Below are 14,025 nucleotides of genomic sequence, written 5' to 3' on the forward strand. Positions count from 1 at the left end.
ACCAGCCAGACAAAACTCACAGCAAGGGGCTGCAACCCTCAACTGTCAGCTGTAGCAAGGCTGGTTACCAAGAATAGAGGGGTCCCCTCTCTGCTTTTTTAAAATTATTTAAATAATTTGTAAAGAACTGTGTTGGGTCCCCCGATTTTTGATAACCAGCCTTGCTTAAGCAGAGAGCTGGGGGCTGGTATTTCAGGCTAGTAAGGGGTGGATATTGCCCCCCAGCCAAAAAATAGCAGCCCGCAGCTGCCCATAAGACACATCTGGCGCTTTGCCTGGCTCTTCCCTCTTGCCCTGTAGCGGTGTCAAATGGGGTTCATACTTGTGGGGTTGATGTCACCTTTGTATTGACCTGTGACATCAAGCCCATGGCTTAGTAATGGAGAGGTGTCTATAAGACATCCATCCATTACTAATCGTATAGTTGTATGGTAAATAAAGACACATCCAGAATAAAATCCTTTATTAGAAATAAAACTAAACACAGTTTTCCATTTTTATTTAAGCGCCTAATTCCGGCAAAGTCGTCGATCACCTGTAATAAAGGTAAAATAAAAAACAGCAATATACCACACCTGTCCGTCATTCTGTCCCACACCGTAATCCATTTTTGGGGGAAAAACAGTTTTCAAACTGGACATTGCCAAGATGTGACCATCCAGGGTGAGAACCACTGGTGACTGAGCTACTGGGAGCGCAGTGTCAGTGACCGGTGGTGACGTCATCGAGGTTACGTCCGGTCACTGAGGCTTCTCGATGATGTCACCACCGGTCTCTGACGCTGCGCTCCCAGTAGCTCAGTCACCAGTGGTTCTCAGCCGGGACAGTCGCATCTTGGCACCGTCCAGGTTGAAAACTGTTTCTTCCCCAGACATGGATTACTGTTTGGGACAGAGCGATGGACAGGTATGGTATATTGTTGTTTTTTATTTTACTTTTATTACAGGAGATCGAGGGCTTTGCTGGAATTAGGCTTTTAAATAAAAATGGAAAACTGTGTTTAGTCTTACAGCAATAAAATCCTTTATTTGAAATATCTTTATTTACCATACAACTATAGGATTAGTAATGGATGGCTGTCTTATAGACTCCTCTCCATTACTAAGCCATGGGCTTGATGTCACCTGAAAGGTGACATCAACCCCACATTGACAATATTACCCAACTTGCCACCGTTATAGGGCAAGTGGGAAGAGCTGGACAAACCGCCAGAATTGGTGCATCTAATAGACGTGCCTTTTCTGGGCAGCTGTGCCAATATCAATGGCGCATTAACAGTCTGAGAATACCAGCCCCCAGCTGTCTGCTTTAGCAAGGTTGGTTGTCAAAAATAGGGGGGGACCCCTTGCCATTTTTTAAATTATTTACTTAACCCCTTTCTGACATTTAACGTACTATACCGTGCATGTGCCCTGGGCCCCTATGCTCATGGACGGTATAGTACATCATTGCGATCAGCTGCGCTCTCGGGGAGCGCAGCTGATCGAGGCCGGGTGTCAACTGATTATCACAGCTGACACCCGGCACTATGTGGCAGGAGCCGTCACGGACAGCTCCCGCCACATTAACCCCTGGCACACTGCGATCAAACATGATTGCAGTGTACCGGGGGGCATAGTGAAGAATCGCGCAGGGAGGGGGCTCCGTGTGCTTCCCTGAGCCCCTTGGAACAACGTGATGTTCTCGTGTTGTTCCGAGGGCCAACTTCCTGCAGGCACCTTGGATACTTCTTGGATATCGGTCAGAGGCACCTGACCGATATCCAAGAAGTATCGTTTCTCCTTGCGGAGAATTACAGTGTCTGCAAATTGAGATTCTAGTTTTGGCTTTTATCCTAAGTCATGTAACAAGGCTCGTTAAAGGGTCGACATTGACTTTTAGGATTGCTCCTTCCAATAGGGGGCGCTAGAGTTCTAGTCCTCTTCCTCTCTGAAGAGACAATTTGTATCTTTCCTTAGAGGAGCATTGCGGCTTTAAGTCTCCTCATCTCGGCATGCTTAGCATGTCAATCTCCGCAAGGAGAAACGATAAAAATGGCATTTTGTGGAGAATTTGGAAAAATCAATTTTTCTCTTTGTTGCTCAGATATTTCCGTTTATTGCAAACAGCAGAAATTTTCCTATTTTACAGAATGAGCATGGTTTCTGTTGCTTCTGTGCTTCTTGTTCAGACAGTGGTTGCTCCTTCTCTTTGTCAGCTGTTTATTTCCTCTCCTATCTGTCGTTGTGTCCTTCATTACCGCCTTGCGGCTGTTTGTCGCCCTTTGATCCCGTCCATGACGCTGCTTGCTCGCATTATCTCCTTGTGTCTCACAAGGGGCTGAACCCGGTGACATTTCGGAGCTTTCACTAGACTCCTGCTTTCCATTATACCGCTGGCGGATTAGTGTTATTCTTGGATGCGGCGTCCATAGTTAGTGATGCAGTTTGTCAATCTTTTCTCTCTTCACTTGCCCAATGGATGGAAATAGCGAACGACATCTAGGGAATCTGCAAGGTCAGTGGTGAAGCTATTGTTTTCTGTTACCAGCTAACTCATCGAAGAACATAGGATTTGCTCCGATCCTGGTATTTCTGTTCTGTAGCGCTGGGATAATGTGCATGACGTTCATCACACAACATATATATTATCCCTCTCCTCAAACCGCGCACAGAGCACGGGAAAGGCCCCAGGCCGCACATATCAATCACTGAATAATGTGGTCTGCTTCAGCCCCACTGCCCCAGCATATAACATCCAGACCCATCACCTCTCTCCCCCAGCATATAACATCCTTCTCCATCACCCCCTGGTGTATAACATCCAGACGCATCACCTCCAAGGGTATAACATCCAGCCCTATCACCTCCCTCCCACAGCATCACTTGCCTCCCCCAGTGTATAACATCAGGCCCCATCACCTCCCTCCCACAGCGTATAACATCCGGCCCCATCACCTCCCCTACCCCAGCGTATAACATCTGGCCCCATCACCTCCCCTACCCCAGCGTATAACATCCGGCGTCATCACTTTCCTCCCCCAATGTATAACATCCGGCCCCAACACCTCCCCCAGCATATAACATCTTTTCCCATCACCAGCCCCATACCCCTAGAGTACAACATCCGGCCCCATCACCTGCCTCTCCCAGCATATAACATCAGGCCCCATCACCTCCCTCCCCCAGCATATAACATCCGGCCCCATCACCTCCCCTACCCCAGCATATAACATCCGGCCCCATCACCTCCCCTACCCCAGCGTATAACATCCGGCGTCATCACTTTCCTCCCCCAGTGTATAACATCCGGCCCCAACACCTCCCCCAGCATATAACATCGATTCCCTTCACCAGCCCCATACTCCTAGAGTATAACATCCAATCACCTGCCTCCCCCAGCGTATAACATCCGGCCCCATCACCTGCCTCCCCTAGCGTATAACATCCAGCCCCATCACCTCCCCCAGCGTATAACATCCAGCCCCAACACCTCCCCCAGCATATAACATCCATTCCCATCACCAGCCCCATACTCCTAGAATATAACATCCGGCCCCATCACCTGCCTCCCCCAGCGTATAACATCCAGCCCCATCACCTCCCCCAGCATATAACATCGATTCCCTTCACCAGCCCCATACTCCTAGAGTATAACATCCAATCACCTGCTTCCCCTAGCGTATAACATCCGGCCCCATCACCTGCCTCCCCTAGCGTATAACATCCAGCCCCATCACCTCCCCCAGCATATAACATCCATTCCCATCACCAGCCCCATGCTCCTAGAGTATAACATCCAATCACCTCCCTCCCCCAGTGTATAACATCTGGCCCCCACATCCCTCTCCCAGCGTATAATATCCAGCCGCATCACCTTCCTCCCACAGCGTATAATATCCGACCCCATCACCTCCCTCCAGCATATAACGTTCGTCCCCATCACCCCCTGGTGTATAACATTCAGATTCATAACCCCCTAGTGTATAACATCTGGTCACCATCACCTCCCTCCCCCAGCGTATAATATCTGACACCATCACCTCCCTCCCCCAGCGTATAACATCCAGCCCCATCACCTCCCTCCCCCAGCGTATAACATCCGACACCATCACCTCCCTCCCCCAGCGTATAACATCCGGCCCCATCTCCTGCCTCCCCTAGCGTATAACATCCGGCCCCATCTCCTGCCTCCCCCAGCGTATAACATCCGGCCCCATCTCCTGCCTCCCCCAGCGTATAACATCCGGCCCCATCACCTGCCTCCCCCAGCGTATAACATCCGGCCCCATCACCTGCCTCCCCCAGCGTATAACATCCGGCCCCATCACCTGCCTCCCCCGCGTATAACATCCGGCCCCATCACCTGCCTCCCCCAGCGTATAACATCCGGCCCCATCTCCTGCCTCCCCCAGCGTATAACATCCGGCCCCATCTCCTGCCTCCCCCAGCGTATAACATCCGGCCCCATCTCCTGCCTCCCCCAGCGTATAACATCCGGCCCCATCTCCTGCCTCCCCCAGCGTATAACATCCGGCCCCATCTCCTGCCTCCCCCAGCGTATAACATCCGGCCCCATCTCCTGCCTCCCCCAGCGTATAACATCCGGCCCCATCTCCTGCCTCCCCCAGCGTATAACATCCGGCCCCATCTCCTGCCTCCCCCAGCGTATAACATCCGGCCCCATCTCCTGCCTCCCCCAGCGTATAACATCCGGCCCCATCTCCTGCCTCCCCCAGCGTATAACATCCGGCCCCATCTCCTGCCTCCCCCAGCGTATAACATCCGGCCCCATCTCCTGCCTCCCCCAGCGTATAACATCCGGCCCCATCTCCTGCCTCCCCCAGCGTATAACATCCGGCCCCATCTCCTGCCTCCCCCAGCGTATAACATCCGGCCCCATCTCCTGCCTCCCCCAGCGTATAACATCCGGCCCCATCTCCTGCCTCCCCCAGCGTATAACATCCGGCCCCATCTCCTGCCTCCCCCAGCGTATAACATCCGGCCCCATCTCCTGCCTCCCCCAGCGTATAACATCCGGCCCCATCTCCTGCCTCCCCCAGCGTATAACATCCGGCCCCATCTCCTGCCTCCCCCAGCGTATAACATCCGGCCCCATCTCCTGCCTCCCCCAGCGTATAACATCCGGCCCCATCTCCTGCCTCCCCCAGCGTATAACATCCGGCCCCATCTCCTGCCTCCCCCAGCGTATAACATCCGGCCCCATCTCCTGCCTCCCCCAGCGTATAACATCCGGCCCCATCTCCTGCCTCCCCCAGCGTATAACATCCGGCCCCATCTCCTGCCTCCCCCAGCGTATAACATCCGGCCCCATCTCCTGCCTCCCCCAGCGTATAACATCCGGCCCCATCTCCTGCCTCCCCCAGCGTATAACATCCGGCCCCATCTCCTGCCTCCCCCAGCGTATAACATCCGGCCCCATCTCCTGCCTCCCCCAGCGTATAACATCCGGCCCCATCTCCTGCCTCCCCCAGCGTATAACATCCGGCCCCATCTCCTGCCTCCCCCAGCGTATAACATCCGGCCCCATCTCCTGCCTCCCCCAGCGTATAACATCCGGCCCCATCTCCTGCCTCCCCCAGCGTATAACATCCGGCCCCATCTCCTGCCTCCCCCAGCGTATAACATCCGGCCCCATCTCCTGCCTCCCCCAGCGTATAACATCCGGCCCCATCTCCTGCCTCCCCCAGCGTATAACCTGCCCCATTCACCTCCCTCAGGGTATCAAGGTATAAGATCTGAATAAGAATTTTAAGCGTGCCCTGAAAACGCATTTATTCAGACTGGCCTATCGCCTCAACATATTAACCTAATCTATCCCTGTGTGGCACAGCCAAAAGTTTCACCATAACCATGTTCCCCGCATCATGTTCCCACATGCTTTATGCATCCATTAGCCCTCTGTGTCTGTACTGTTACACACTTAACATTATGGCTGGTCCATACAATCAGGGCAACTGTTACCACCCACCTTTCGTGTCTCCCTCTTTCCTCATAGACTGTAAGCTTGCGAGCAGGGCCCTCACTCCTCTTGGTATCTGTTATGATCTATGTGATTATTGTTATGCTGTAATGTCTATTGTCTGTACAAGTCCCCTCTGAAATGTAAAGTGCTGCGGAATATGTCGGCGCTATAGAAATAAAATTTATTATTATCTGGCCCCATCACCTCCCTCCAGCATATAACATCCTGCCCCACTCACCTCCCTCCCTCAGGGTATAAGATCCGGCCCCATCACCTCCCCCCACCAGTGTATAATTGCATGCAGTGCATTCACCCCCCTCCGTCGTCCTCCTCACACAGATTTCCAGTGAGGAGGCAGACAGCTGACAGTCTGAGCCTCTTGACTAAACTGTACAATGGACATGATGTAGGGAATTACATATAGTTGTTAAATGAACCATCCTAATTAACTTTCAGGCAATCCCTTTTAGAAATAAAGGACCGCTGCAGTGTCAAGGAGGATGTATTTTGTTTGTGAGACAGAGGAATATAGATTGGACAAATAACTAAGACAGGAATAGTTCTTGTCAGAGGGTTGGAACAAAGGTGCCTGTGTTTACACATAGAGCCGTGGATGAGGCTCTTTTTACATCCTGAATTTAAATTACACCTGGGTTTCCATCAGAGGAAATGCTATACATTTACAATAGATGTCTGCCTCCGAAAGAAATTTTATGAATATTGGAGTTCGTTTAGACCTGATAGTAATGGGACTACATTTTCAGCTTTAGGGCTAATCAGGGAAGAAGATGCATGTTTTTTCATAACCGTGATACCTGTCCATAAGCCCCACATCCATAGTTGCCAGATAACTGAAAATAGCCATGTCCTGTTTGTTTACTGGGGAACGATAACATCCCAATAAAAAGTAAGACTGCAATCTCGAACTTCTGCAATCATCAGGAGTGAATATATCACCGAAGTTATTTATTTATATAGCGCCATTAATTCCATGGTGCTGTACATGAGAAGGGGGGTTACATACAAAGTTATAGATATCGTTAACAGTGAACAAATTTACAATGACAGAGTGGTACGGAGGGGAGAGGACCCTGTCCTTGTGGACTTACATTCTACGGGATAGTGGGGAAGAGACAGAAGGTCGGGGGTGCAGCATCTCTGGTGGTGATGAGGCGGCAGCTCGGGTGGTGGTTAGGCGGCAGAATGGTCATTGCAGGCTGCAATCTTTCCTGAAAAGATGGGTTTTCAGGTTCCGTTTGAAGGATCCGAGGGTGGTGGATAATCGGATGTGTTGAGGCATGGAATTCCAGAGGATAGGGGATATTCAGGAGAAATCTTGGAGGCAGTTGTGTGAGGAACGAATAAGTGTGGAGGAGAGTAGGAGGTCTTTGGAGGATCGAAGATTACGTGAGGGAAGATATTGGGAGATTAGTTCAGAGATATAGGGAGGGAAAAGGTTGTGGATAGCTTTGTAGGTCAGTGTTAGTAGTTTGAACTGGATTCGTTAGTGAATTGGGAGCCAGTGGAGGGATTTGCAGAGGGGAGAGATGGGAGTAGCGAGGAGAGAGGTGGATTAGTCGGGCAGCAGAATTGAGGACAGACTAGAGTGATGCAAGAGTTAGCAGGGAGGCCACAGAGGAGAGTGTTACAGTAGTCAAGGCGGGAGATGATGAGGGCATGTTCAAGAGTTTAGTAGAGTGAGGGCTGAGGAAGGGACCGATTCTGGAAATATTTTTGAGTTGGAGGTGGCAAGAGTTTGGGCGTGTGGTTTGAAGGACAGGGCAGAGTCTAGAGTTACTCCGAGGCAGCGGATTTCAGGTGCGGGAGAGAGCGTGATGCTGTTTACCATAATAGATAGATCAGGTAGGGAAGATACGCGAGATGGAGGAAAGATAATGAGTTCAGTTTTGTCTACATTGAGTTTTAGGAAGCGAGAGGTGAAAAAGGAGGATATGGCTGATAGACACTCCGGGATTCTGGATAGCAGAGAGGTGACATCTGGCCCAGAGAGGTAGATCTGAGTGTCGTCCGCATACAGGTGGTACTGGAAGCTATGGGACTTTGAGTTGTCCTAGGCCAAGAGTATAGATGGAAAAAAGTAGGGGCCCCAGGACAGAGCCTTGGGCGACTCCAACAGATAGGGGGCGGGACGAGGAGGTAGTGTGAGAGTGGGAAACGATGAATGTGCGGTCAGAAAGGTATGAGGAGATCCAGGACTGGGCGAGGTCTTTGATGCCAAGGGAAGAAAGAATCTGTAGCAGTAGGCAGTGGTCGACTGTGTCGAAGGCAGAGGACAGGTCGAGGAGGAGGATGGAGAACTATCTGTTAGCTTTGGCTGTGAGTAAGTCATTAGTAATTTTGGTCAGGGCAGTTTCAGTGGAGTGGTGGGGGCGGAAGCCGGATTGCAAGATGTCAAGAAGGGAGTTAGATGAGAGGTGGGAGGGAAGTTGAGCATGGACATGCTGTTGAAAGGAGTTTGGAAGCTAACGGGAGCAGTGATATGGGGCGATAGCTGGGCATAGCTGTTGGGTCAAGGTTTGTTTTTTTGAGGATGGGTGTAATAGTGGCATGTTTGAAGGCAGAGGGGAAGAAACCAGAAGATAAGGATAGGTTGAAGAGATGGGTTAGGGCTGGAATTATCATGTTAGTTAGGTTGGGGAGCAGGTGGGAAGGGATGGGGTCAAGTGCACAGGTGGTGAGGTGTGATTTGGAAAGGAGATGAGTAAGCTCTCCTTCAGTGATGTTGGAGAGGGAGGTTATTAGGGAAGGGCAGAGGTCTGGTATGTGGAGTGTTTGGGGTGGTGGAATTGTAAAGGTTTGCCTTGTTTGGTCGATCTTGTTTTTGAAGTAGGTGGCAAAGTCCTCGGTAGAGATGAGGGGAGTTGGAGGGCGGAGGAGAGAGTTGAATGTGCTGAACAGTTGTTTTGGGTTGTGGGATAATGAAGATACAAGGTTTGTGAAATATGTCTGTTTAGCAGAGGTGAGGGCTGATTAGAAGGCAAGTGTAGCTTGTTTAAAAGCAGTGAAGTCGTCTGGCAGGCGTGTTTTCTTCCAACGCCGCTCCGTGACCCTGGATGCTTGTCGAAGTTTTTTGGTGAGGTTGTTGTGCCAGGGTTGCCTATTGATTTGTCGCACTTTGCCATGCATGAGAGGGGCAACTGAGTCTATGGCTGATGTGAGGGTGGCGTTGTAGAAAGCGGTGGCACTGTCTGTGTTGTGGAGTGAAGATATGGAAGACAGAGGTTGAAGAGAGTCTGTGAATGTCTAGGTGTGCGAGGTTTCTGCGAGGATGTGCTAGTGGCTGGACATGGGGGGCAGGTGAGGAGGAAAAGGATGAGAAGGTGAGTAGATGGTGGTCAGATAGGGGGAAGGGAGAGGTTGTGAGATTAGATAGGGAACAGAGGCGGGTGAAGATGAGGTCTATTGAGTGTCCGTATGCGTGGGTGGCTGTGGAGGACCACTAAGTCCAGAGGATGAGGTAAGTGAAAGGAGTTTGGAAGCTGTTGGCGGGTGGGTGTCAATGGGGATGTTGAAGTCCCCCATGATGATGGTGGGGATGTCAGCAGAGAGAAAGTGGAGGAGCCAGGTGGAGAATTGGTCGTTGAAGGCAGTGGTGAGCCCGGTGGTCGGTATATGGCAGCCATTTGGAGATTAGAGGGAGAGTAGATATGGACAGAGTAAACCTCGAAAGAAGGGAGGATAAAGGAGGGTGGAGGTTGGATAGGGTTGAAGGAGCAGTTTTTAGAAAGGAGGAAACCCACTCCACCTTGTCTGTTGCCAGGGCGAGGAGTGTGAGTAAAGTGGAGGCCGCCATAACTCAGTGCGGCCGAGGAGGCCATGTCAGGTGGTGTCAGCCATGTCTCAGTGAGGGCCAGGAAGGAAAGGTTGCGGGAGGTAAGGAAGTCATGGATCACGTGGGGCTTGTTGCAGATGGAGCGAGCATCCCAAAGTGCTCCAGAAAGAGGGTGCAGAAGGGTGGGGGTCAGTGGCACGGGTTTAAGTGTGAGGGATTGCGGAAGTTTCTCTTAGTGTGAGAAAGATAGGGGTGAGAATTAGTGGGATGTATGAGGCGGGGGGGGGGCAGGATTGGGGGATATGTCACCAGCAGTGAGAAGAAGCAGGGAAAGGGAAAGCAGGTGGGTGAAGGAGAGTGATCGTCTTGTATTGTATTTTAGTAGGAGAGGTCTGAGGTTAAGGAGTATGTCTGCAGAAGAAGCGAGGTGGGAGAGTAAGAGAGAGGGGGAGATAGTTGTTTGGTTCAAGGGTGCAGGGGTTTGGTGATAGCGAAGGAGAGTGAAGATTAGTGGAGCAAAAATGGTGATGGCAAATGTGAGCAATAAAAAAAACAGAGGGTGAGGAATGCATGAGGGTTCGGGAGTTCAGTGGGCATTCTGGATTAAGCGGGTTCAGCAGACGTACCTGTGGATGAAAGCAGATGGATCAGGACATGGCAGCATGAAGGAGAATATGCTATGGTTTATCTATCTGGTATATTTATCATGTATCACTTTAAAGATGTCACTCCAAATGATGTCATATCTGACCTGCTCTCTTCAACTTATACCATTCAAGTTGGGAATTGTATAAAATCCTAAAGGGATGAGGACATCCCTCAACCCGGCCCACCTGAGGGGGGGACACTAAGCCGAGTCATCTCTGTGAGCAGCGTAGTGAGTTCTTTTGTTAATCCCTTTTTATTTTCTTTCTAACCGTATATGCAGCATTGTTTTGTCCTCTTTGTAAAATAGTTTGTAAATTTTTTTTAAACTGCCTATCGTTTGGATTAAATATAATATTTACTATTTCTGCTCCTTTTGTTCTTTAACCTGCACCTTTAAGCCATAAGCTACAAGGACCAGAACCATGCCTCCATTCAGCCTGTATAAAACACGACTGGTGGCGGCAGCGAGTAGCCTGAGGTTAGCGTGGAGCTGGCAGTGACTGTTTCGGGGGTATATACATATTTTCTATGTTTGGAAATCAGAGATGTATATACCATACGCTTACTGTTAGATTCCTGATAACCGGCCTAATAGTGGAAACAGCCTGCGGCCTCCTATGTTGGTCATTGGTCAATCTCGTAATTGTCGGGATGATAGGGGGCAGCAGAGAGCTATTCACTCCAAAGATAGCAGGGGGGTGGTTCTGAGATATGACCCTCTGGCTGCGATCTTTGATAGTGATCTGATCAAGTGTAAAAGGGAAACACAGCTGTAGGGGGGGAGGATGGAGAGCGGCTGTAGGGGGGAGGCGAGAGCGGCTGTAGGGGGGAGGCGAGAGCGGCTGTAGGGGGGAGGCGAGAGCGGCTGTAGGGGGGAGGATGGAGAGCCGCTGTGGGGGGGAGGATGGAGAGCGGCTGTAAGGGGGGGAGGCGAGAGCGGCTGTAGAGTGGGGCAGGCCCGAGAGCGGCTGTAGAGTGGGGCAGGCCCGAGAGCGGCTGTAGAGTGGGGCAGGCCCGAGAGCGGCTGTAGAGTGGGGCAGGCCCGAGAGCGGCTGTAGAGTGGGGCAGGCCCGAGAGCGGCTGTAGAGTGGGGCAGGCCCGAGAGCGGCTGTAGAGTGGGGCAGGCCCGAGAGCGGCTGTAGAGTGGGGCAGGCCCGAGAGCGGCTGTAGAGTGGGGCAGGCCCGAGAGCGGCTGTAGAGTGGGGCAGGCCCGAGAGCGGCTGTAGAGTGGGGCAGGCCCGAGAGCGGCTGTAGAGTGGGGCAGGCCCGAGAGCGGCTGTAGAGTGGGGCAGGCCCGAGAGCGGCTGTAGAGTGGGGCAGGCCCGAGAGCGGCTGTAGAGTGGGGCAGGCCCGAGAGCGGCTGTAGAGTGGGGCAGGCCCGAGAGCGGCTGTAGAGTGGGGCAGGCCCGAGAGCGGCTGTAGAGTGGGGCAGGCCCGAGAGCGGCTGTAGAGTGGGGCAGGCCCGAGAGCGGCTGTAGAGTGGGGCAGGCCCGAGAGCGGCTGTAGAGTGGGGCAGGCCCGAGAGCGGCTGTAGAGTGGGGCAGGCCCGAGAGCGGCTGTAGAGTGGGGCAGGCCCGAGAGCGGCTGTAGAGTGGGGCAGGCCCGAGAGCGGCTGTAGAGTGGAAGCTGTCTTCCTTTCTCAGGACTTGTGGTCACCATAGTGATGTGAAACATGGTGTGATTGAGAATGATTACTCCCTCCAGGTACTACTCACCCCATCATGGACTGCACCATTCGGCCGGCAGAAGCTGCGGACTCCGCACAGATCATGAGAATGATCCGGGTAAGAACATAATAACACTATAATGATTCAACCCTGATGTCACATTATATTATATCACACGTCTCCATCTCCAGGAACTGGCGGAATACGAGAAGATCACACACCTCATCAATCTGACGGAGGAAGGTAAGCGGGACGTGGGTGATAGATGTTGGGGGCATAGGGAACATGGGCGCTAGGCATGGGGTGGCGTGGGCACTAGATATTGGGGGATGTAGGAGGACACAGGCGCTAGATATGAGGGGGACATTGGCACTAGATATTGGAGGATGTAATGTGACATGGGCGCTAGATGAGGGGATGTTAGCACTAGATATTGGGGGATGTAGGAGGACACAGGCGATAGATATGAGGGGATGTTGGCACTAGATATTGGGGGATGTAGGGGGACACAGGCACTAGATATGAGGGGATGTTGGCACTAGATATTGGGGGATGTAGGGGGACACAGGCACTAGATATGAGGGGATGTTGGCACTAGATATTGGAGGATGTAGGGGGACAGGCACTAGATATGAGGGGATGTTGGCACTAGATATTAGGGGATGTAGGGGACACTGGCACTAGATATTGGGGGATGTAGGGGGACACCGGCACTAGATATGAGGGGATGTTGGCACTAGATATTGGGGGATGTAGGGGGACACAGGCACTAGATATGAGGGGATGTTGGCACTAGATATTGGGGGATGTAGGGGGACACAGGCACTAGATATGAGGGGATGTTGGCACTAGATATTGGAGGATGTAGGGGGACACAGGCACTAGATATGAGGGGATGTTGGCACTAGATATTAGGGGATGTAGGGGACACTGGCACTAGATATTGGGGGATGTAGGGGGACACAGGCACTAGATATGAAGGGATGTTGGCACTAGATATTGGGGGATGTAGGGGGACACAGGCACTAGATATGAGGGGATGTTGGCACTAGATATTGGGGGATGTAGGGGACACTGGCACTAGATATGAGGGGATGTTGGCACTAGATATTGGAGGATGTAGGGGGACACAGGCACTAGATATGAGGGGATGTTGGCACTAGATATTGGGGGATGTAGGGGACACTGGCACTAGATATGAGGGGATGTTGGCACTAGATATTGGAGGATGTAGGGGGACACAGGCACTAGATATGAGGGGATGTTGGCACTAGATATTAGGGGATGTAGGGGACACTGGCACTAGATATTGGGGGATGTAGGGGGACACAGGCACTAGATATGAGGGGATGTTGGCACTAGATATTGGGGGATGTAGGGGGACACAGGCACTAGATATGAGGGGATGTTGGCACTAGATATTGGGGGATGTAGGGGACACAGGCACTAGATATGAGGGGATGTTGGCACTAGATATTGGAGGATGTAGGGGGACACTGGCACTAGATATGAGGGGATGTTGGCACTAGATATTGGGGGATGTAGGGGGACACTGGCACTAGATGAGGGGATGTTGGCACTAGGTATGGGGGGATGTAGCAGAACACTTGTGGGTGTTTATAGGGGCAGTATATTTGGGGGCAGTACTGTTGGAGGTGGCACACTACAGTCTTTAATGATGTTTTTTCTCCACTCTCGCAGCACTGCTCCAGGATGGATTCGGGACGACTCCGTGGTTTCATTGTTTGGTTGCTGAACTGTCAGAAAGGGAAAGAAGCGAGAGCGGTGAGTGATGGATAACCCCAGCACCGTGCACCACCGTGTGGTGCACACATACCGCAATAATGTCTCCACCATATGGTCACACATCAGGTACCGTATGTATGTGATATAACGGTGTTAGCATGTACCACTGCACCGAGAATGTAATAACGTCCAGACAGGAACATACCG

The 14,025-nt window shown here is 51.7% G+C and overlaps 1 protein-coding gene across 4 annotated transcripts in view; it reads left to right on the forward strand.

Annotated features, from left to right (window-relative positions):
- Nucleotides 1–14,025, forward strand: part of LOC141078054 (thialysine N-epsilon-acetyltransferase-like) — a 34,637-nt gene that overhangs the window by 3,126 nt on the left and 17,486 nt on the right. For 2 of the 4 annotated variants that reach the window (XM_073564861.1, XM_073564860.1), the window contains exons 2-4: nucleotides 12,110–12,189; nucleotides 12,264–12,315; nucleotides 13,774–13,857. In XM_073564861.1, coding sequence (XP_073420962.1) covers nucleotides 12,127–12,189; nucleotides 12,264–12,315; nucleotides 13,774–13,857 — 199 coding nt within the window. In that variant the 5' untranslated portion in view covers nucleotides 12,110–12,126. Of the gene's footprint in view, nucleotides 1–1,129; nucleotides 2,497–12,109; nucleotides 12,190–12,263; nucleotides 12,316–13,773; nucleotides 13,858–14,025 lie in introns of those variants that run through there. The other 2 variants (XR_012227643.1, XM_073564859.1) reach the window with 2 other exon arrangements.

This window comes from Dendrobates tinctorius, unplaced genomic scaffold (genome assembly GCF_039654945.1).
Source record: "Dendrobates tinctorius isolate UK_male_01 unplaced genomic scaffold, ASM3965494v1 ptg000495l, whole genome shotgun sequence".
Lineage (NCBI taxonomy): Eukaryota > Metazoa > Chordata > Amphibia > Anura > Dendrobatidae > Dendrobates > Dendrobates tinctorius.